Source organism: Diadema setosum, unplaced genomic scaffold (genome assembly GCF_964275005.1).
Source record: "Diadema setosum unplaced genomic scaffold, eeDiaSeto1 scaffold_48, whole genome shotgun sequence".
NCBI classification, from domain to species: Eukaryota; Metazoa; Echinodermata; class Echinoidea; order Diadematoida; family Diadematidae; genus Diadema; species Diadema setosum.
Window position 1 is genome coordinate 75,460 of NW_027307674.1, and position 24,190 is coordinate 99,649.

The following is a 24,190-nucleotide window of genomic DNA, read 5'->3' on the forward strand; positions in this document are numbered from 1 at the left end:
CGCAGGTGGAATGAAATGATGCTCTCATTGCCTTATATGATAGTAGTCCGTAGAGATTTCGATGGGACGAAAAACGATCATGCCAAGTTTATCGACAGACTAGTTTTCCGTGCGCTTAAACGCCGTGATGCGATCGTTATTTTCTGTGAATATTACTCTCGTCACGTGATCACTCGACTTACTATTGACGTGTAGGCTGCTGGGGGCCGGGGAATTCCGAGGACAGACTCTGAGAGCTATAATTCAAAGAAGATGACTACATTATGGTACAGTAGCTGCAATCCGTCCGCTACTGAACTATGTGACAATTTTCATTCCACACGGAGTTGAGCAAGAAATGAGATACGATTAGAGACCAATTGTCTATTGCACTACTCCTCTTCCTCTCTGCATGGCGAAAATTGAACAATTCTCATCATGAAACGTTTTGGGCAGATATGAGAACTGTAGCACACGAAATAAGACCCAACAAAGTTCGGTTCAGATCGGTTCAGTGTTATTTTATTTAGTACAGATAACAATTCGATTAGTTTGAACGTGCTGGGGGCACATAGATAAAGAATGTGGCTGCGCTCTTGAAATTACTCGAGTTTGTGTATTACAGTGTAACGTCAGTAGCTACTGAATGTTTCATATTTGAAACCGATGTCTTTGCCCCTACCAATTTACAGTAGCCCTATATGATGGAAATGGTAGAATGAGGGTACAATAAAGACAGCTGATAATGATCGTATGACACTTAAGGGCTTGCTTAAAATATAGGGCGGACAGAAAGAAAGCATTGTTTCTACACACAGGGGTGTGACAATAGCGAGATATAATGAGGCCATGCATCTCATGACCAACAGAAGTCGCAAGCCCTGGTGGGGATTCAAAATTGGCAAAATAGGTCAACCTAGTCAATGTTGAGTTTTTCGTAATTTTATGAAAGATTTTCTTTTTTCTTATTCATTCGATAGACTGGGACCACAAAATGACGGGAAAATGTGTTTCAGTCGTTTTTCTATAACGCTTTTTGGAGAATAGTGTAATTAGGTATGTCTTAGAGGTTAATTTTATTAGATACCCTTTACACACTTCGCTCTCAACTCTAATAACGTTAAAAAGGATACAACTGGTGCTTTGGAAATTGGTAGACCTATTAGTCATAAATAGAAAGTGTTAATAGAGCATGTCCACTTTCAGCTTCATTTGATAATCAATTCATGGTTGTCGCTAGTATTTGTAAATCCTTTTTTTTTTCCATTTCTGCTTTTATTTGTTCGTTCGTTTGTTTTCGTTTTGTTTTGTTATTGGTCCCGTTCATTGTACATAACACTGCTTGGTATATTGAAGATTAAATGTTTAAACTTCAGCGCCTAATTTCTCAGTACACACTTTTCCAGAGTGTAGGCTTCCTTTCCAATATTTGTATAGTTAGGTAATATAGCAGAGTTTAAACATTTGAATTGAATGATACACAATTTTCTAAGGTTAAAATATGCCCTTTCAAAATCTGTCCTATGCAAATGACTGAAAGTCCATATCTGGCAAGCTCTTGTTTGTTTTGTGATGCAGGGTCACATATTATATAGATAGTGCATAATTTGAATGCACTATACTAGATTGTATGCGAGGCAAATGCAAAACTTGCACAAGTGCGGTTTTATTTCACCGAGGCAGAATGCCGAGATGAAATAGAATTGCACAAGAGCTTATTGTGCATTTTGATTGTATATTGTCCGGTAATATAATTATAGTTGAAAGGTTACAATTCGTTTTTTCCGAAGATTCGTAATTACGAATTTCATTTTCGGATTAACGAACCTCTATAGGTATAGGGAATTGTGTATTTCGGATTAACGAACCTTCGGAGTAACGAACAGCACCCGGAAGAATATGTATACTATTTTTTTTTTATATATATATTGAATGAAGAGTAGTCCATGGCACTGACACTCACTGATTTCTTTCGGCTAAATTTAGGCTATGAATACGGTCTAGGCCAGGAGCGCAAGTTACGTATTAGACACTGCGCAATCAAACAGAATTCCAGTGTAAGACTACGAATTGCATTTATTGACATAACGCGTGGCATATCAATACCCTGCACAGTCCAAGAGGAATCAAGCCTGTATTTCCTTTCCAACAAGTATAAACCACTTTGATATTCAGATGTCGCCGAAATCTTTCAACGTTATAGGTCCAATAGGACCCATTGTTGTGTTAAGACCTAAGGTGGGACTTTGCGGTTCACACCACTTACCTTTCATAACTCCGTAGAGTTGCAATAAGAATAAAACGAGTAGATAACAAGAACTTTACAGATTCAAATTCGGATTCTCTGGCACACGTTTCCACAGAAGAGACAGACTTGACTCAAAATCATACCATAAAATCAGAATTATCAGCTCGTGTATATATTTTTCAGTCGCACACACACACACACACACAAAACAACAAAAAACACGAGTTGTTGACAAATGAAAAGCGAACATTGGATAAAAGGCTCAGCTACCGCTAAGGACAGAGACATCAGCTGTTACAGAGAGCTGTTATGAAATAACGATAGCAAAATTGATATACTGTGAAACATATACAAAAACATCATCCAGGTATGAATAAAACCATGGGATAATATAATACCTACATCCGTCAATCCGTATATATAATTATACAATATTGACTGTCCTCGAGGGAGATACCAGAAAATATTGCCCAAATTGAAAGAATATTGCCCGAGTCGAAGACGAGGGCAATATTCTTTCAGTGCGGGCAATATTTATCTGGTATCTCCCTCAAGGCCAGTCAATATCATAATTGTTACCTATCCCCTAGGTAAATTAGGAAAGTATGTGAATACGGCCATACACTATGATATAGATCAAGCCACATTTGACTACCTGTAGATCATCGCCAATATGTCGAATAATTGAACAATTGTTCATCAATGTATATCATTCAACTCCAACTTCAAAGATATATATGTAGTTGTAACAGGCGAACTTCAAACATCTGAACGCTTTTACACTTTATTTTTGCTTGTGTTTCAATTTGGAGAGTTGTAATAACTGATAGTCACTGTGCAGTTATTGAGCACAAATGGACTAATCATTGTTTGACGCGTAGTGCTGCTGGAAGTGGTCGACCTTGTTATGAGTTGATTTATCGGCGTTCCTCTGCGGGGCGTCTCATCGACACGCAGCGACCTCCTTGAATGTTTTCTCTTCGTGGTCGATCGGAATGTTTACATGTAAAGCAGGGAGGTGGGAAGAGACATTCCACTCCTTCTCTTCCCACCTCCCTGTTTTACAGTGCACTCCTATTATAAAGAACACGGTTATAAAAATATTCTGGTCATAACGAAGTAAAAATTTGGGCTGCGATGTCATCCACTCTACGTATTTCTATTGTTCATTTGTTCAGTTATAAGAAAATTCCGATATAACGAAAGAAAACTGCCGGTTTCGAGGATTTCGTTATAACAGGACTCCACTGTATTATGTAAAAACCCGGATGCTCGTGATATGCTCTAATGTCGCCTGCTGAACTCCCGACCCTACAAAATACCAACTGTAATTGCCTCGCAAAACTACCTCGTATAGGTAATAGTATACAATATATCTTTGTTCATTGATGTTACATTTATAGGTTTGCATATTCACTAAATTGATAACTACAAGGCAAATCTGTTTCTCCTTTTATTGCAAAAGTTGCCAACTTTTGCTTTTATTGCGTACTGCGCAGAAGAAAACTATGAAGTATATACACAAAGCACTTCATTTTTTAGAAGCACATTATAAGGTGCTTTAGAAGTACTCTTCCTCATACGATATATAATTACAGTAAAAAAAAATCTACAATATAGCATCGTTTATTGATATTTTATGCGTACGCAAAAGGTTTTATTTCTCGCGCTAATTATGGTAACTGTAGATTAGCCTTTAGAAATCAGATCCAGCTGTGGCTGAAGGAAACTCCTACACCAATTTCAGAAACATGATGATGATTGCCATATCTACAGCTTGTAACTTCATTACAAATGAAATTTTATTTCCAATAACACATGTTTGTTGTCATACAATTCAATGAAAAAAATTACAATGTATTACAACAGAAAATGCATACAATGTGGAACTTTGTTCAAAATTGCGTTAATAGAACAGAGGGGCCATGTAAAAGGCCAGCTTTGTACAAATATGGGCCACTCAATATATTGAACCTACAATAGGTCCGAAAAAGGTCCCGAAACACACAGACACATACGTAACACACACACACACACACACACACACACAGTTACAAGACATGACAAGCAATGAGACAAAGGAAAGGGGCAGGTTAGAGGGAGAAGAAAGGATGTAAGGAACAGATGAGAAGGGGACTAACGAGAGGAAGCAAGGGTCCACAACAAATGCGGAGCTATCGCCAGACACTGTTCACAGTGAACAGTGTCTGGCATGGGCAAGATGATTAACGTAAAGGTTGTTTTAGAAACAAAATGACATATATATATGAAAAGCCTGCCTCCAAGGCGCTAAATCCATCATGTTTAGCACATAGAGCGTAGGAGAGAGAGAGAGAGGGGGGGGGGGGGGAGAGAGGGAGTCTATAACAAAATACTAATGATAATATTTTGGAGTCACAAACTCAATAAAGAGTGACTTAGCGGTTGTTGTTCATACAGCACATGATTATCATTAATCATAATCAAAAATTTTTGGAATATACACTCCGACTTCTCTGCCAATTCTATCTTGCCTATTTTTGCCACAAAACTATAACCAGAGAGGTAAAAAAAAAATACAATTAATATCCGACTATCAGTTAAAACAATAATATACGTCATTAATATCTTAAACACACTCGATGTTTCTATAACAAAAAAAAAAGAAACTACATGAGAATATTGCATGAACGATACAAACGCCTGACCGCAACGCATTTATATACAATATATGTGAATGATTGGTAATTTGAACCTAACCTACTTCAGTTCATTCCCGAATTCTTTATTCAGTTATGGAGAGAATGTTCCATTTAAAGCCAGTCCAAACACAAAACGTCAGAACAAAAATATAATACGCATGAAAGTGTGGATAGAATGACTTTGAAGAAACAGGACATTTGTGACCCTGCACCGCAAAACCAACAAAAAGTCGCCAGACATGATATTTTACTTAAGGGCAAATTCTGAAAAAGCAGACTATAAGCTTTAAAATGATGTATAACTCAATTCACATGGACTTTCCTAACCTACCTAAATAGTGGAACGAAAGCACACATGCTGGAAAAGTGTAGACTGAAAATAGAGTCTCTGAAGTACAAGGTATATTCAAGCACTTAATCTTTCACCCAGCTGCGCTATGTAGGTGTGCCATGAAAGGGACAAAACACAGGATGCGATATACAGGAGCAACAACAATGAAGGGATTATTGAATTAAGCTGAAATTGAGCATGTTCTATTCACACATTCTGTCCATAATTACTGCTAACTTTCCAAGCAGTAGCATTATCCTTCCAAAAGTTATTAAACTTGAAAGTGAAGAGTGTACAAAGGATTTCAAGAAATTGAAAGGGGCCTCTACGAATACATACCTATATAATCATTCTACTCTTCCCCCCAAAAGGGCTGTTGAAAAACTGCGGAAAACACACTTTCCCATTCGTGGTATGATCCCAAAATTAAGAATAATGTAGAAGCAACAAAGCTCTTTCTGAAAATGTAAAACACTTAAGATTGACCTAGTTGACCCATTTCACCTCTTTTGCGTCATGTGAAATCAAGGGGTGCGACTTTTTGTTTGTCTTGTGATATACTGTCACATTTCAGCATTGCCTATACCATGCAGTGAAAGGCGGCAAAGGTGGCATATTTATGATTATTGCTACAATAGGCCTATACATGACAACATAACTAAGCTCTAAACAATTTTAATGGTAATCACTAGATGTCGCAAGAGAGGGTATATGTGCACCATTTATCGTTATGCTTGGCTTCGTCCATTATATACTTTTTCCACTACGTGCAAAGCACTGCTTGCACTGTAATTTAGGCAATTAAAATCACCTGTTAACAACCTCAAGTAATGAAGAATAATGAGAAAGAGGTTAAAGCAATGACGAGAATACTTTCCCTCTGAAAGGATATTCTTAACATAAGATGTAACCAGGATATTTGAAGAGCTTGCAACCAAAAGGCGCTAAATCCATTCCGGCTACTTTCGAGTAAATTGATGTTTTTTAATTACACATATTACAGCTTGTTTATTCATTAGCTCTATGCTCCTAGTGGAAGAGGCATCACAGTAGGTAATAAAAATGCACATTAAAAAAATCCTGCACACACCATTTATTTTTTATGAATTTTTATATTTCAGATTTTTTCGGATTTAGCGCCTTTTGGAAGAAATCATGGATTTAGCGCCTTTTGGAAGAAATACTTTTGAGTTGTTCAATAACATTGGTATTAGGGAATGTCATTAATGTACAATCCAGGTAAATACTAGAGAACTGCATGAATTTACATCACAGTAGCCACACATACCCACACACACGCACACCCACACACACACACACCCACCCAAACACACACCCACATACACATACACACACAAATGTACCAAAACACACACACATCAAAATGTGAAATCCTTCCCAGCATGCTGCTTTTAATTTTACTCATAATAGCAGCATACTGTACACCTATTCATTATACATTCCACACATGCAAAATACAACTGCAGCAGCAACAACAACAAATTAAATACTTTGATCTCCTAGAGTCCTAATAACACTTTGCACTGAATATCATGAAGTCTATACAGAAGGTACAGTGACTCAAGGAAAGTGAGGACTTGCAGAGATTGTGAAATCATGTTGACGGACAGTATTTACTTCAGGTGAAAATAAAATACAGGTTGTCATGCAGAAATCTGACTGCAACAGACATGAAAACAAATCACTATGATAAGCCCTCACATTGTATGCTTTACCTATTAATACTAAGAAAGCATCGCAAGGCTTTGCTGGAGGCTTTTTGATTTGGACTAACCAAACATCTGTTTAAAAAAAATGTCAATTTGCTAAAACTGTAGTACTTATTAAGAAGGCAACAGATGCACATGAAAGCACATCTGTGGACAAAACTCTTTGTTTATACGTAAGTCAACAGCAATAAGGCCTACATCTAGGCATCTGTACTGTGAATCACATTGTCTTTTTTTGTCTTCTTACCATGTTCATTTCTAAAAAGTAAAAATTGAGTCATTTACAGCCAAAACAGGAGGTTTACCGCATGAAATGCATACCATCAAGTCCATGGCAGAATATCTCAACTAGTTAAAGTGCCTGCCCTAGGAATCATAATGTCTTGCCATAATCTCGAGTCAGAGTTCCGTTCATCATTGGTGGCCACTGTTGCTTCATCCTCATTGCCAGAGATGTCCACTGTATTCAATATCAAGGAAGTCATTCAAAGCACTGGCCACTTGGTTAGTCCCTCGCCGAATTCCTGTCCACCGCCTAAATGCAAGCAATGTCACCTTGATGTTGTTTTCCAGGGATGTTTTCTCCTCCTCTCAGCTTAAGTTTAATGATGTCAAAAACACACAGCCACTCGAAGTACGTTGCACCTACCGGCGTACTCAAGAAAGCTTGATTCAGCATTCAATGAGATTAAGACCACTGTGATGGTTCCGTTGTCTGGTTCAGTACGCATGAGCTCAGAAATGAACGATAAGCTCTGTGATTTCTCGCAATCCTCTGATTCACGAAATCTTGGCCTTTCATGTACTGCTATGAATGCATCCTTTCACCCTCCTGGTATAAGGCATGGTAAATGTCATCGATGTGCGCTTCTTCTTCTTCTTGCATATGAGGCAGCGGCAGCTAAATAACGTCCCTCAGTTGTTGTAGCCAAGTTACAGTCTCAGGAGTAGGGTGTGTCAGGTCCATGTTGTCAGGAGGGCGGAGATCAGGGCACTCACTCAAGATGTGTTGAGCAGTCTGTTCTGGTGCACCACACTGGCAGGCTGCTGACGGGCGTAGCCCCCACCGATGCATGGCTGCGTTGAAACGCCCAACTCGGGTTCGAATCCGATTTAATGACACCCACTCCCTCCTTGGGAGGTTTGCTCCTGGGGGGACAGATGTATTGGGCGTGACAAGGAGTTGGGCAGGTCGTTGGGTGTCTTGCCAGCTCAGTGACACTTGCTGCTTGCAGATATGCTGTAGGTTGTATGACTTCCAAGGATGATTTGCCATTAACCTGAATTGGGAGAAGAATAAGAGAATTCAATCAAAAGTAATTAATACCGTTGGCTTAGAATATCTGTCCACGGGTAGCAAACACAACCTCAAACTTCCAATTTTGATACATTTCTCAATAGCTTCTAGACAGCCATAGTGATTTGGAGCAACACTTACTCTACTAAAAGACCAAAAAGAAAGGGACTAGTTTGATTTACAGATTTTTTAACATAATTTTTTAATGTTTAATATAACCATAAAAAAACCACTAATGCAATCATATCAGGATTATAAGATCCATCAGTGAATATTAGACAGGCTCTAATTCTATCATTACCAGGGCAATGCACCCGTGCTGCATAGACCAACTCGAACAGTTAGAAAAGTAGGTAACCAGGTCATTACCATTGCAACACAGCATAAGCAGTACTGTATAGACTGACTTGAATAGTTACACGCTGTAGATCTACAGAAAACTTAACTGAGAAAATGAGTCAAGGTAACTTCATTTATTGATTACAGTTCCTTCAACAGATAATTAGTGACATACTTGTGAAATGGACCCCACCACTGTCTCTCTATCATCAGTACTAAATAATACGGCAGCTTACCTGTTACATCCCCACCATGTGGTGTTCAATATGGTGCTTTCTTGCACAATACAGGGCTAATACTGAGGAATGTGGCCCCACCAAACGACACTTTAATATGCATGATTGATACAGCAACAGGACCAGTTTCCACTGCATACAATGTAGCAATACACTTCACTTGGCATACTCGTGAAGTAGGCCCCACCACTGCGTGTCAGTACTAATACTACAGCGGCTCGCCTGTTTATACTCGTGAATTCAGCCCCACCGTGTGGCGTTCATCAGTACATAAGCACGGCGTTGGGGCTTTCTTCCATAGTATAATACTTGTGAATGCGGCCCCACCAAACGGTGTTGGCGGGGCCGATTTCCACAGCATACTCCTCCCTTTCTCCCGTTTTTTTTTTCTTTGGTCTTCATGTTTTATTCTTGGAAAGACTCCCTAATGTCCCTCGACTAATTCAACAGCCAATTCAACTATAAGTACAACCCTAACCTAACCTTAAACCCTAACCCTAAACCCTAACCCTAACCTAACCTTGCTTAATTGCTAAATGCACGAGTGCAAGCACACTGCTATGGGGCCGATTTCACGATTTTGCCCTTCATTCTATCCTTGGAAAGACTTCCTCATGACCTTTGATTATTCTTACCATAGGTATACAACCCTAAGCTAAACTAATGGCATACTTGTTAAATAGGCCCCACCACTGCATGTCAGTATTGGTTCACAGCGGCTCGCCTGTTTATACACACGCAGCCCTGTTGCTGTAAGTCCACCCTATGTTAGTAACGTTAGTAGTAATTTACCTTGCTTGGCATTGCATCGCCGAAAAGTACCCTGTTTATACACACACAGCCCTGTTGCTGGAAGTCCACCCTATAAGTTAGTAGTAGGCCTACTGGTAATTTACCTTGTTTGGTATTGCATCGCCGAAAAGTACCGGTAAATTTACCCTGTTTATACACACGCAGCCCTGTTGCTGTAAGTCCACCCTATAATATCTGGTAGTATAGGCCTAGTAGTAAATTTACCTTGCTTATTGGTATTGCATCGTCGAGCAGAACCCGTAGATCAAAAGGTTTAATTTACTAAAAACTTATTATATAGTGGGTACTAACATTTAATAGAGCTCTAACGTTAGAGCTCTACACTACAGCCTTGTACTGGTAAACATTTAGCCGGTAGCTAACACGTAAAATACATAATTTACATTGATGCACGACGACAAGCCCTGTTTGTGGTGCCGGTGCATGGTGGGGCCCATTTCACGATTTTCCCCAGCAGATTATTGATCCCAGTGAATGATTAATTATAAAATTTGTAATAAAACCCAAATTTGACATTCTACGTTGCTCATAAATCAACTCAACATGTTCAAAGTAGGGTATGATGCCCATCTCGGTCCCAACACCAAGACGCACATATGGGACTGACTTAATATGGGCGTCGTACAGATAAGTAAACTCACCTTTCACAGCTGTATTTCCACTGCTTAGCCTTGCATTTCTTCAACACTGCCTCATTTTTCCACTTTTCGTACCACTTTTTAGATCACCGGCAGTCTTGGGTCTTTCATCCATTATGAAACTGTCATGTACTTTCGACTGATAGCCATGGTTCTGTACAGCACTACAGACAACAGTGGTAGTGATCCATGACCGTGAAGAATTGCCATTGAACTATGTAGTGCAGTATCGCTGCATGTAATAGTACGTGTTGCATGTTCTCATTGGTCAGAGCACCCCTAGCTGGCGTGCTCTGACCAATCAGAGACCGGAATAGAGAAATTGGATATAGCGCCTTTTGGTTGAAAGCAAAAATGGATTTAGCGCCTTTTGGTTGAAAGCGTGAATTTCATGCTTGATTTTTTCATATTTCCTCAAACAATTTTGATTAAATTTTTAGTGCCTTATGTGCACATGTCAAAGATCTGTTCGAATCATGCGAAAGATGGAGTTCGATAAAAATTGGATTTAGCGCCTTTTGGAAGCAAGCTCTTCATTTGTAAGCTCTATAGCCAAGCTTGCTTTCCCGGGAACATCGCTTGATTGACTTGTGTTCGTTTATTAGCAATCGTCTTTTTATCACATTTTCCTGGTTACGAGCAAAACAAAAAAAATACATTCATTAGGTACAAATTGAATTGCCGTTTACAATGATCACACATTGCCGGTTTAGATGGCGGTTCATGGCGGTTCTCAAACCGCCGTGAACCGTGTCCCAATGATGGCGGAAAGCACTTTGACTACGTTCTCAACACGTTTTGAACACGGAGCAAACGCGGATTGACGCGGTAGTAACACGTATCGTCCCGGAAGTTGGAGGAGTCCATACCAAGCCCATGTAGTTGGATGCAATCAGAGCCCTTTAACTTTTCCTCAATGGGTTTCAACAAGGAGTGTTTTGCTTTGTTAGGTAAACACAATTTTAAAGAAATTATGAAACCTTGTAGTCCCCTGTGTTTTACAGATTAATACATAAGTGATGCAAAAAGCGATTATCTTCAAGTTTCAACGTGACTTTTCTCCTTCTCTTTTAATTTTCAAAATATCCGTATTAACTGTCATTAAAAAGACATACACATCAAAGCAGAATCCAAAATAGTTTCCGAAGTTTCCTGTTCATTTGTAAGTATATTCATCAAGTAATGTACAAGTACTTGCTTGTTTCAACATCTCTCTTTTTTAATTCTTTCTTAATTAAGTTTTCACATAATTATTTCGCATGTTGAATTTAAGATCTTGTTGCATGTTTATCCATGTTTTCACAAAATTGCTCCTTCTTATCTTTCACAGCTTCTTGTGAAATATGAGCCTGGGAGAGTTCCTAAATCGTAAGGGGAATCTGTATGTGATACCCTCGATCCATTACGACAAACTACTATGGCAAACGTGGTTTATGCCGCCCCAGAACTGTGGAACAGCATCCCAAGTGATAGAACATGCAAGTTCCATCAATAAGTCCAAAATGTTTTTAAATACTTAACTGTTAAAATAGTAACAGCGATTGTAGATGATGATTTATGCAGCATGTTACTGTTTCTGAAATTACCTTTTCCTGTTTATCTTTTTGTTCCCCCTCTAAAGCGCATAGAGACCTTGCCAAAGGTATTTTGCGCTATATAAGAACGGTAATGATGGTAATGTAATAATAATATCTTTAACAACAGTCAATAAAAAAGACATAATATGTACATTATACATTATCAAAGAAGCATTATCATAGTATTATGTGCATAGTTTCCTCTTTACTTACAGGTTCATGTAACATAATAATGGTGTTTTTTCAAGTTTCAACATTGCTTTTCCCTGTACTCTCTTAAGTTTCAACATATCTGTATCAACATGCAGTCTTACAAAAATGGCATACACAATCACGAAAGGAGAACCCAACATATTTACATAAGTCTTCTGTGTGTAACACGTTGCTGGCCATCTTAAAAGCTGTTAAGCTTTGATAAAATTATGAACTTACCTTTTAATGTAATTGATGTACTATTCAACATACCTAACAACTTTTTGAACATTAAACTTTATTTATTACTGCATATGTGTTAAAGAAGTAAGGAAACTGTAGCATTCAATATATTTACCCGATCTTGCATTATGGGTTCATCTTTGCTTTTATCTCCATTTTTTATTGCTCCGCCACGAAGTGTCGCCGGAGCCATTATTCTCTTTTGAGTTCATAGTTTCTTTTCGCTGGAAAATTATGGCGGTGTTAACACGGTATTATCGCGGATCTTGCGGTGCAAACACGGAGGATACCGTTCTTAACACGATGAACGGCGATGTGAACACGGTCCATTTCAAACCGCCAAGACCGCCACGAAAAATTAAACATGTTTAATTTTTCTGGCGGTTCCCCGCGGTTCCCCGCTGTTCTAGGGGTTCATGGTGGATGGGTGACGGATGACCACGGTTTGTGTACGGTGTAAACACGGTCTTTGGCGGAGCACGGCGATTTGCTGAACCGCCATGAACCGCCATCTAAACCGGCGATGTGTGATTGCACCTTTAGTAATGCGTTTGGCGTTTAATTAGACCTGCCTATTACATTGTACATCAAACCAACAGGAGCCGATATCATTTGCGTGCCTTTGGAGTATGGAGACAGATTTTATCTGAAATGTACAATCTTCTCTTCGAAGAGAAGTGAAGTAAAATTTATGTGAGAGAATGTGAGTCATTTACATGGGACTGTTAGTTTCCTTTTTTTCTGTCCTGTTAGTGTTCTTGCTCTTATTTTCACAAAGTCTGTTTGGGTTTTGCTTACTGTTCTAGCGGCTTTCTCTGGGATCGTTTACGAAAAACAATCAAAACTGTATTTCCGTTTCTATTCTTTTTTTTTTTCAAATATAGATTTCTCTGTGACTACTCATATTGCTTCATTTCCCAGTCTCTTCGAGTGAAATTGAATAGTCGTTGTTTCAGAGAAACATTTCTGTGCTAACTGGTACTTGAGCACGTTATGGATAAATGATACAAAGGAAAGGATACGAAGGAAAACACGCTTGTTTATAATCTCTTATTCATCCTGCCGTGCTTTCTATAGGCTGGTTAAAGCAGAATACTTCGTGTGTGAGGAGTCCAGTGAGGACTATTGATCATGGGATGCCATGTCAAAATGCTTATGTTGCTTAAACATACTGCTACTGCTAATAGTGGCAATATCATCGAAAAATTTCCCTTACACGCACTCAGAGATAAACCATCATCAAACATTATGATTTTTATCCTTAACCTTCTTGACATTACAGAATCTTCTTCTTGCGGTGATAGATCGTTTCATCACAAGTCTGCAGAGCCGACCAGAGAAATTTTAGATACTCCACGTCTTTTTCAATGTCTTCATCATCACTCATTGGGGTGTAGTTTTCAAACATCCAAATTTTTCTCTTGCCTGCTGACCCTGATATCTCATGACAAACAGCCTCGGGATCAGCATAGTCTTTTTTGTGAGTTATCACAACTAGTGGTTCTGTGCCTTAAAAAAAGAAACAAGAAGAAGAAGTAGGGAAAATTCCATAAAATCACTACAAGCAATATGCCACACTTAGATAATATTTGTACATCTCTTACAGAAACTGGAGATCCCGCATGTGACCTTTCTAACACAAGGAAGAGGGATAATTTTAGAGTAGATAGCGTTAGGCCAGAAAGAGGCTTGTTGTTCAAACAAACAAACAAATTAACAAACAAATAAACAAACAAACAGAAATGCAACAAGGCAAGCAGCTCTGTGGAGGCACTGATGGACAATACAGCTTGAGGAAAACAAGTGTTTCCAGAATTAATTGCTTGATTGTTTGTTCTAAGGGAAGGTTTGAGCCGTGATTGGTTTTGAAAGCTGCTACCTATTCTAAAGAAAAATTTTTGTTGTAGATCACAAATGAAAAAAAAAAAAAGTTTGGTTTGGAAGAATCTACAGATAGGTGTCAAAAATTGACAATAGTGTGTTTGATTGGTTCCAATTGTATCTCTCAAATCATCTTCAAATCATTCGAGGTCAAAATACATTTTCCTTCGTCTTTCGTTACGTTTCGTTTATTTCATTTCCAACACACTGTAATTACAACATTTGAATACACAATTCTATAACAATTTTAAGACAAGGGGAGGGGAGTGCTAAAAAGCAGATCTTGTTGGCTGCAGTCCCCTTATTAAAACTATAGTTACAAAACTGTTAAAACGAGACAAAGAAAGTAAAGTAAGACAGATATATATTTTAGATATTTGTCTCTTTGTATTGGTCTTCGTCAATTTTAAGTGCTGTTTGAGCGACTGAAGATAATCAAGAACTAAAAAAAACTATTCAGAGGAAAGAACTGCATGTGTCGTAAAAAAAAATCTGTTGACAAAATAGACAAATATTTCTGTTACTGAACGAGGGATTACTTGAATGCGTGTTTAACAGGTCGAGCCGGCATTTGAGTAAGTTATCTGTTTCACATAAATGAATTATGATTTCTTCGATGTGTTTAGCAACTGCAATGTACCTTAATCTACCCAACTGAAAAACGAGAAATGATTTCCTGTGTCCTGTGTTGTAAGTTAAGTCAAGCTAACTAAAGGTAACTTTGACCAGTAACGCTGTATGCAATATACTCTTTAATTTCAATGTCATTATAACTGTCAACATTACAGAAAAAAAAAATATTATAGATGACTTCCAAGAAACTGCAATGTCTACTTATTGTTATACTAGAAGTTACCATTTGTTTGTAAGGGGAGGCATGTCTATTCAGCCTATTATATTTTCTCCGTGTGTGTGTGTGTGTGTGTGTGAGTGCATCAAGGTTTTGACATGTATAAGTCAAGATGTATTCTTTTTTAAAATCCATACAGTGCGCCTGCTCAACGTACTTGCCTCTTTGAACACTGTTGAATACAAATTTCACGTATTTTCGTCTGTTTCTAATAATTTTCGAGTAATTCAGATACAGAGTGTCTATTTTGTTTCATTGCCGTATTATCATTTACCTTAACCCAACATTTGTTTTTCCTTCTTCGTATTTAGTTCAAATCTCTCATCAGACATTAGATGTTTAGTCAAGTCTATCGTGTTTATTGTTTTATGTTTGGATAAAATGCATCAGGTGATGCATTTATTTCAAAATTCATTCTTTATTCTTAAGTCTTTTTGGTATTCAAAATGTTGGTTGCAGAGCCTTGAAGAAAGAAAAGACGAATATCTTAAAGCTGAATTAGAATGATGACACCTAGGAAGTCTGAATACGTACCGAGATAACGCTTTACCATGTTGCAGAATGTTTTAATGAAGTTCTTCCCGTCTTTTTCCGCGTCTGGTCTGAAAGTATTCAGAAATATTTCCAACATCTTTGACATGAAGTTTTCTTTACGTTTTTCGTGTGAAAAACACGAAAAACAACACTTCCCAAGAGTAAAATTAATTTTAAAAATTTTATCATTCATTGAATGAAAACAAATACGTAGATTAGATATCATTAACATGAATAGCTAATATTGGCTATCATGTTTTTCATTGGGAACAGTATGGTTACTGGTCGAATCAAATCATGAATTCATTGAAAAACAAAAGACATTGTACACGACCATTGTACTAATGATGGACACCAAAAATCACTAGAGTGAAATTAAAGTAGATGCAATGAAATGCAATACGGTAGCATAGACGCAAATTAGCAGAAAAAAAAAAAACCAGAAACAAAAGAAAACAAAATTACTAAAAGATCCCTAAAATATAGGCCTGCTTAACTTAGCTCTCAATAACTGATGCAACAAACATTCGTGCTTATGTTTGGGTTAAGATTCAAAGAAAGTTCTATAGCTCCCCCCCCCCCCCCCAAACCTCTCTGTCTCTCTATCCTTGAAGGGAATAATTTCCAAATAGAAATAAATGTATTTCTGTGACTGGTTTATTATGTTCTTCATTTTTTTTTCTTTTTTACTGTAGCAGCCCCCTTCCCGTCGTTCCCCGGCTCCTGCATGAGAGGTATGTGTGAGAAAGTTTTACAAGGCAACTGATTTGTGAAATAATGAAGACTTGCGTAGATACCAGAGGGAGAAAAGGATGATGTCATGGTCACTTCGAACGTCATTTTAGTAAATAACACTGTTGTTTAAAATACGTTCAACGCAAGAATTGAATTACTCTCTCATTTATCGTGAAATGATAAAACTTGTCTACCGTCCTCATCAATACAAATCATTGTGTTATAATCAAACTACTCTAACAAATGGAATGTGAACTGATAATATAAATGCTGATAAGTTCACTGTCTGAAAACGTGAAATAAAATATCTCACCTTTGACGATAAACAAATACAGCACAATGACATTCTTCTTCCTTTCTTTTGACTCTTGTCTTACTAATTGCGCGGAATATCCCATCTGAAAATAAGTCAGAAGTAAGAGGAAATACAAATGACTATTCATATCGAAATGATGACTACGTTTCACTGTTGATATCGCTTAGTAATTATATGGGATATATAGATGAGGGAAGTGACGTTTGAGTGGTTTGTCGTTTCTGGTACATTGTAACAGAGTGGACAAGACAGACTGAATTAAAGTGGTAATCATATATTGATATGAACTGTATATTCTTGGTTACATAATATTTATTGAATATAAGTAGGTGAATGTAATTTTCATTGCATTCATTTTATTGCAATATACTTACTACACTCTTCCTTTAGGCGTTCCAAAGTCTTGGAAGACAAATCTTGTATACCACATGTGTCGATCAAGTCGATTCTCTCTGCTAATATGTGGTGGAAGCGGCGACGGGTCATTCTTCCTCCGTCTTCCCCTACTCCTTCCTTTGTCACGATGGAATATTGTCCTGTTAGTGAATACAAGAAGAAGCACCATTGTTAAATTTCTTATAATATGCAATTATAGAACTCTTCTTTTTTGTCCATCTATCTAAATGGGCTTTAAAATAAAGTAATGCATATTGCCACCGATAAAGAACATTTATAATCTGTATCTACCTTTGTTTACAAGGAGACTGCCCATAGAATATTATTCATTGAGGCAAACTCCCTGTCATCTTGTTGTACTTTGCGTCTGCTATGTACATCACGTATGAAAATAATCAAGATAAATGAACAAGAAGTATATATATTGTGCAGCGATCATATTATTGTAAGGCATTCAATGTCATTTTCAAGGTATCTAATGTAGTGCCATTGTCACGACCACCACTTCTTATACTTCTTCCGATGTATTATGCATAATTCAGTGCGTCATTTACATATCATTCAATTGCACATGCATAACATTATATGTTTGTTCTGGCTCTCTCTATCTGCGGGTATATAAATGATGCATGAATAAATTGCATAATGTTCGCTTTCGAAAAGCAAACAAACATGACAAACAGTTGATATAAACCCAAACACGCGGCTTTTGACTACGTGGGTGTCAGAATTCCAAATGAAGAGTTTGTTCGCAAAAACCGATGTTAGTCCATATTTGCCAAATGGAGATATTTGCGATTAAAGGTCAAGAAAAACAAAGAGAATAATAAGAAAATTTGTGCTTCTTTTGACCATAACTTCAAAAATTTACCTTTATATGTAGTGAGCAATATATAATTTAAAAGGTAATATTTTGTGCTTTCTGACAGAGACCGTACTTCAAAATCTTCAAAAATGGACTTATCGGTTTTTGCAAACAAACTCTTCAAATATAGTACGGTGTTTCTTCGTTCTCAGATAGAAATGTTTCTATAAGTGTTTCTTAAAGTAAGGAATTTATATCAGTGGAAGCTTAGCACTCTCTGAAGTGCTGAAACATGAACAGCAAGAAACAAAATCTGTTACCATTTAGGGCAAAGTTGAGCGAGTTGATGAGACATGACTTCCCAGCAGCAATTTCACCGAAGAAACTGATGTTCACCTTGGACGGGTTTTCAAAATCCTTTTCATAACGTGCCCTTCCAGGTTTGTAATCCTTGATTTTCTGTCGAAGCTCGTCTCGCCGATTCCGTGAATCAATCACTGTGTATAAAAAAGGATTAACCATGAATATTCAGATGCTATAATCACGGTAATGACATGAATCCGTAATAGATAAAACGAGGAAGATCTTTTTTGTGTGTGATTGCTGGAGAGATACTAATGAGACTCACTTTGGCTCCAATGGCATTTCGCTTTGTTTCATCTTTTCTGTGATCACTGTTGCGCTCTCCAGTAGACGAACAAAGAAAATCATTGATGAAAAATACCTTATATTCCGTTGATATATTTAACTAGCAGATTAGTAATTGATTCAGTCGCGTAAATATGTAACACTCCGATCTGTACATTGCAGGGATGGGATTTCAGTAGCACCAGGTGAGATATTGGTAATTCTCTTAACACGATTATATTGAATGATAAAATGATTTCTTATCGTTAAAGAAAGACACGTGCATTGCAACTGAATCCGACAACAGCATGCTATAATTTATAGAATGATAATGAAAATGTTATAGAAAATTGAAAGCCGCCACACGTGTACTCCCTTGAAATCAGTTTACAGAAGAAGAAAAAAAAAACATAAAAAAGTTATTGTTTCGTTCTTTTAACAATAGAGAGTTGCCTACAATAGAGTAGGAGACACAAGCCGTAGTTCACAACTACAGAGGTCATCAGAGGGTATATAATGATTTTTTTTTTCAATTAATAAAGAACAAAGTTGTCTCTGAACTGAGGCATTTCCGTTTGCACTCTTGATCAAAATAAACAAAAAAGAAAGGTTTAATTTACATTGATAGCCCAACTGGAATATTAGGCAGACAGTATACACAACTTTAAAATCAATTTGACTTTATAAGTGATTAGTTATAGGTCGTCCAAATTTCAATAGAAAGTTTCAAAAACCTTTAAGGATGAAACAACAACAACAACAACAGGAAAGTTATATTCGACCAAAGTCATGCCACGGAATACTATATATCGTAAATCAATTATCTATACGTCTCTAAAAGGAAATTTAATTCGTCTGCTCTATCTAAAGAAGAAAAATTTAACATATCAGAATAGACCATCTCTCTCCTCGGAGAAACAAATACACAAACATGTTCCTTGACTTTTATATGTCTCTGAAAGACACCAATTATTCTTTTCTTTCTTGATTGTAGAACGACAAATGAAGTCAAATACTGTGTACAGATGATGCACAAAAGAATTGGCTATTTTAATATTGGCTACTGACTAATCACCCCTCCCTCATTTTTCTACCAAAATTAATCTGGACAAAAGTGTGCATACACCAAGGATTTTCATACTCAATTCTATTTCCTCTTCAGTTGGCTCTCCTTCCGGTGGTCTCCTCCAGCAGGGATTCCAGTCACATCCTGTGAGATATTACATAATGAGCAACAACCATACAAGTTAAATGCATAAATGAATTTGTCACACCTTTTGTAGATGCTTGTTGAATTCTTAATTGAATGGAAAGCATGATTTTCCAAATGTTGAATAGTTCCTACGGTATACTACATACATTGACGACGCAGAAATTTACTTTCGTTTTTTCACAATTTGTATTACTGGCTGATTCATGCGCTGTCTGCCAGTGGTAATCGAAAACCACGAACATGTTCAACACGATAGCACCGGTCACCTTTGCGCATCGAGAAATACACAATCATTGGTAAAATTAAAGGGATCGTACAGTTTTGGCTGAGACCTAATTTCAGGTTTCTAACATTTTGGGGTGACATAATGAGAAACGTCTTATGAAATATGAAAGAACATGTAATTCTATGAGGAATTCAATGTTTATTTGACGTAAATTGGTTTTGAAACGGCTGAGATATCCAAATAAGATCAATTCTAATAAAGTGTGGGACCCACACTTTATTACGATCTTTTTGTTTTACTTTGTTTTTGGATGTTTCAGTCATTCCAAACCCGATTTTCATCAAATAAACTTTGAATTCCTCTTAAAATGGTATGCTCTGTATTATATCATAAGTGTTTTCTCCGTATCTCGTAAAAAGTTAAAAGCCCAATTTTCATCTCCACCAATACTGTACTATCCCTTTAAAGTCTACTCCAGTCGAGATTTTCGGCAGTTTGTGTAGGCCCTTCTTCTACATTGAGATCGATGATTAAGCTATACACAATTCGTTACGATCATTATGACCAGATCCTTATGTGTTTTCGTGTATACCATACAGATTCGAAATACTTCTTGTAAGAAATATCAGCATTCTTATGTTTTCATAAAGGGTTAATTTGGAATCAGTTTAGGTCAGTATATTACAAAATGTTCAGATTGCTATGAAATGTAAATCAATCTGATATACTAATCCAGCGACAATAAAATTAAGAAATGTATAGGTTGCTATATGTCTGACATTTTAATCCGTCACAAAGACTAGAAACTGCTAAATATCACTACACCATTGAATGTTTCAGAAATTATAAGAAAAGGGATGTTGGTGGTCAACTTGAATCATTTTCATCAATGCCTTTTCTTTTTTGATCGACCCTGTTCAAACAAAAAGAAAAAACCCGAAAAGCCTCATAATAATCGCTACGACGAATTGAAGAGTTTGTTCGCAAATACAGATAAGTCCATTTTTGAAGATTTTGAAGTACGGTCTCTGTGATAAAGTACAAAATAATACCTTTTAAATGATATATTGGTCACTACATATAAAGGTACATTTTTGAAGTTATGGTCAAAAGAAGCAACAATTTTCTTATTACTCTCTTTATTTCGACCTTTAATCGCAAATATAATAGTCCAGAAACGCCTGTGGCAATAGGCGTCATAGCCTGCCAATCAGCTAACAAACTAAACAAAATAAGGAACACATGTTTGGGGAATACCTTTTCGCGGTAGGTAGTCTGGATGATACTTTTGAAGAATCTTTCCAACAAGGAAGAACAGCGTGACTAAGGCACCAGTAACGCCGATGACTAGTCCAATAATGAGACCTAAGCTGTTATATTTCCCTGCTGTTTGATACAAAAACAATTGAAAGGCGTTAATCATCAAGAATCACATCTAAATGAGAATTTAACACGTAATTATCATCTGCTTTGTGTTGTGCAGAAGAGCTAAAAAATAGACCACAATAAACATATTTTTTTTTTTTTACATATTGTACGGAGAAAACACTATGAATACTTTTCAAGACTTGCTACTTTTATTTGTAACTGAATTGTCAAGAAGATCGTTCACGTATGGCATGACGCTTCGACATTTGCGAGAGTTTTCCATTGAAAATGAAAAAACCAACAACAACTTGTCACTGAAATAATTGGAACATTTAAAGAAACTTACTTTTGTTTTTGCTCTTTGAGGCTCATAAAAATATTATAGAAGTGGTGATTTTGTTCTACTTCCATCAGAGAGAGAGAGAGAGAAAGAGAGACAGACAGACAGATGGGGGGGGGGGTAGGGTAAGGATTGACATCTTATTTCGGTGTTAATTTCGGAAGAAAAATTAGGTGCATATTTCTCACAAAATGAAATGCCTTAATAGGCCGAGAACAGGGAGGTGTAAAAATGTATCTCTTGTGTGCTCTTATCAAAGTAAGACACTGTGTTCGTAATGTCCATCCCAGATGTAGAGAACTACATATGTTAAGACAATTCCAAAATAAAGAGGATTTCTTCCTATAAACATTCACGTAGCTCCAAACGTCATAAAAACTACTTACTGCTAACTGTTAGAAAAGTGGAATTTGAGAAAACCTCGAAATCCCTCAGTACAATCTGGCAGTGGTAGCGACCTTCATCTGCCGTTTGCAAATCGGTGATGACGAGACTAAAATTCCCGTCCATGTCGAACCGGTCCTCCTTACTTATAAAGTTCCCATTGAAAAATGAAGCTTTCCGCGTTGTTAGCTCCTGATGCGAGCTGTTTTCTTTGGCCCAGATCGCAACGAGTGGCTCCTCCTCGAAGTAGCATGGCAATCTGATGTCTCCCCCTTCCCGTAACTGAAACGTGGGGACAGTGTCAACCACAGACGCTACGCGACAAGAAAGAGAAGAACGTAATTCGTTATCTAATGCACTTAGCTGGTACACGATAAAGCTGCTGTTAGCATCAGACTTATAGGATCAAGTATGCAAAAAACTTGTATGTGTACATCCAGCTTACCTCCCCCTCCAAAAAAAAAAAAAAAAATCAACAACAAACTGTATTCTTCTTTGCTTTAATTCTTGGAATAATTCGGGCCGGTTCACTATCATTTCGAATAGATGCTTTACCTATCAATACGAAGAGGTTTTGGCACCCCACTTGAATTACACTCTTGGATTCAGCGGTGGGTTTGTTTTGACACATACACACAATTCAAAACAGAGAAACAAACAGAATATCCTAAGTTACGACGACTAAAAGAACAAACAAACAAGCAAGCAAACTATAGTCCAATGCTACATGCGAAACTTGCCATTACCATACGCCTCTTAATACCCTATATTTATAGTTAATAGAAACAAAAAGCAGATGTAAAGTGTATAATGATTATGTTAACCTACCAATATCCATTTGTGGGCTCAACTACCTTTTACACCAGTCTTGGAACTGAAATGTAGTTGCACAAGTACTCGATTGTTGCAACGTGTTATTAAAGTACATTCCCATAGACGTACGAAAGTATATAGGCCTACTTGTCAAGTGTACTAGCCAATTCTTGTTATTCAGTAATCAGTTATATATTTCATTCTTTATCATGCAAAGTTACGTGTCACCATCTTTCTTCCAATACAGTTTTACGTGCGTTTTCACAACCAACAATACGTGAACAATCATTGTTATGCTCTCTTGCTGTAAAGTTCCCGCCTGCTCTAAACGTTTTTGTTTTCTTCTTCTTCACGACGTGCTGGATCAAAGTGCGTTTGGGATTCCAAACTGCCTCAGTGCTGACCTTTCTAACCCCAATGTTTGCTTCTGCGCCTTTTTTTTTGAACGGCATATCATAATTGCCTCCAGACATAGAAACAAACAAAAAAATGCTATACTACGTCACGTGATGTTTGCCCTTTGTCTCTGTAAATGTACGAAGCTGACAGATTTTCCACATCGTGAAAATAACTTTAACAACATTTTTCAAGTACTTACAATTTTCATCTGTATAAGCTTGATGGATGTAATTACTCAAATTATGTTACTAAACTAGTATGTAAGATTTCATTTAGTGTCGTCGGACCTCGTTGCATTACTTAACACCTCGCTTCCAAACTCCATGTACACAATGCATTTATCTATTCAATGTCTTCGCAATCAAAACCCTGAATGATTATTACTGCAAAAGGAATAATCATGGAAATGATGGATACAAAATATAACGTGTCTAATCTGGTAAAAACTCCCTATACAATTAACATTTTAACGGTGGTATAAGACATTTCAATGAATTTATTTGGGTTTCAAAGAAGTAGTGTAGAGTATTGAAATATTCAATATGTGAACTCTAAAATGACAATATGATTTACAAATGCTGCTCACATTTCTAAGTTCTATCCTCAATCATATTCCTAAAAAAAAAAATTGACATAAATCTCTTACAAACTAAATCAGAAGATATACAAATCTTATTGTGATATTCAGGTATTGATGATATAAACGCTTCACAAGTTAAAATATAAAATTATTAGCAGTGTTAAAAAGTCGTACGTAAGTCGTACTTAAGTCGTACTTTTCAACATATTATTCCATTCCCCTACGACTTATTACGTTTCCTACTATTCACTTTATATCTATTATACCCAAATTTGCGAATACCGTGCAGCTCGACCCACTTTTTTTTTTCAATCGATAGTACATGTATACATGTGTATCGTTTCCACTCGACTCTAGAATACACTTATCATATCAATTACGTTTCAATACACATACGGAACTGCTATAAACGTATTATT

At 37.1% G+C, this 24,190-nt stretch overlaps 1 protein-coding gene across 1 annotated transcript; it reads right to left on the bottom strand.

Annotated features, from left to right (window-relative positions):
• Window positions 1–13,580: 13,580 nt before the first annotated feature.
• LOC140245870 (uncharacterized) lies at window positions 13,581–22,817 on the bottom strand. The gene is made up of 9 exons (XM_072325355.1): window positions 22,808–22,817; window positions 21,982–22,293; window positions 21,145–21,273; window positions 19,590–19,658; window positions 18,142–18,318; window positions 16,995–17,156; window positions 16,618–16,702; window positions 15,570–15,637; window positions 13,581–13,813 (listed from the first exon to the last, which is right to left on the bottom strand). The coding sequence occupies exons 1-9, from the start codon at window positions 22,815–22,817 to the stop codon at window positions 13,581–13,583; spliced, it is 1,245 nt and encodes a 414-aa protein (XP_072181456.1).
• Window positions 22,818–24,190: the final 1,373 nt, after the last annotated feature.

What these genes read in the sequence shown, in the direction of transcription:
- LOC140245870 (XM_072325355.1), bottom strand. An exon ending in AGACTACCTACCGCGAAAAG is followed by an intron (nt 19,659 to 21,144) that starts GTATTCCCCAAA and finishes AATATCTCACAG; the next exon opens with GATGTGACTGGAATCCCTGC. An exon ending in GTATTTGTTTATCGTCAAAG is followed by an intron (nt 15,638 to 16,617) that starts GTGAGATATTTT and finishes GAATACTTTCAG; the next exon opens with ACCAGACGCGGAAAAAGACG.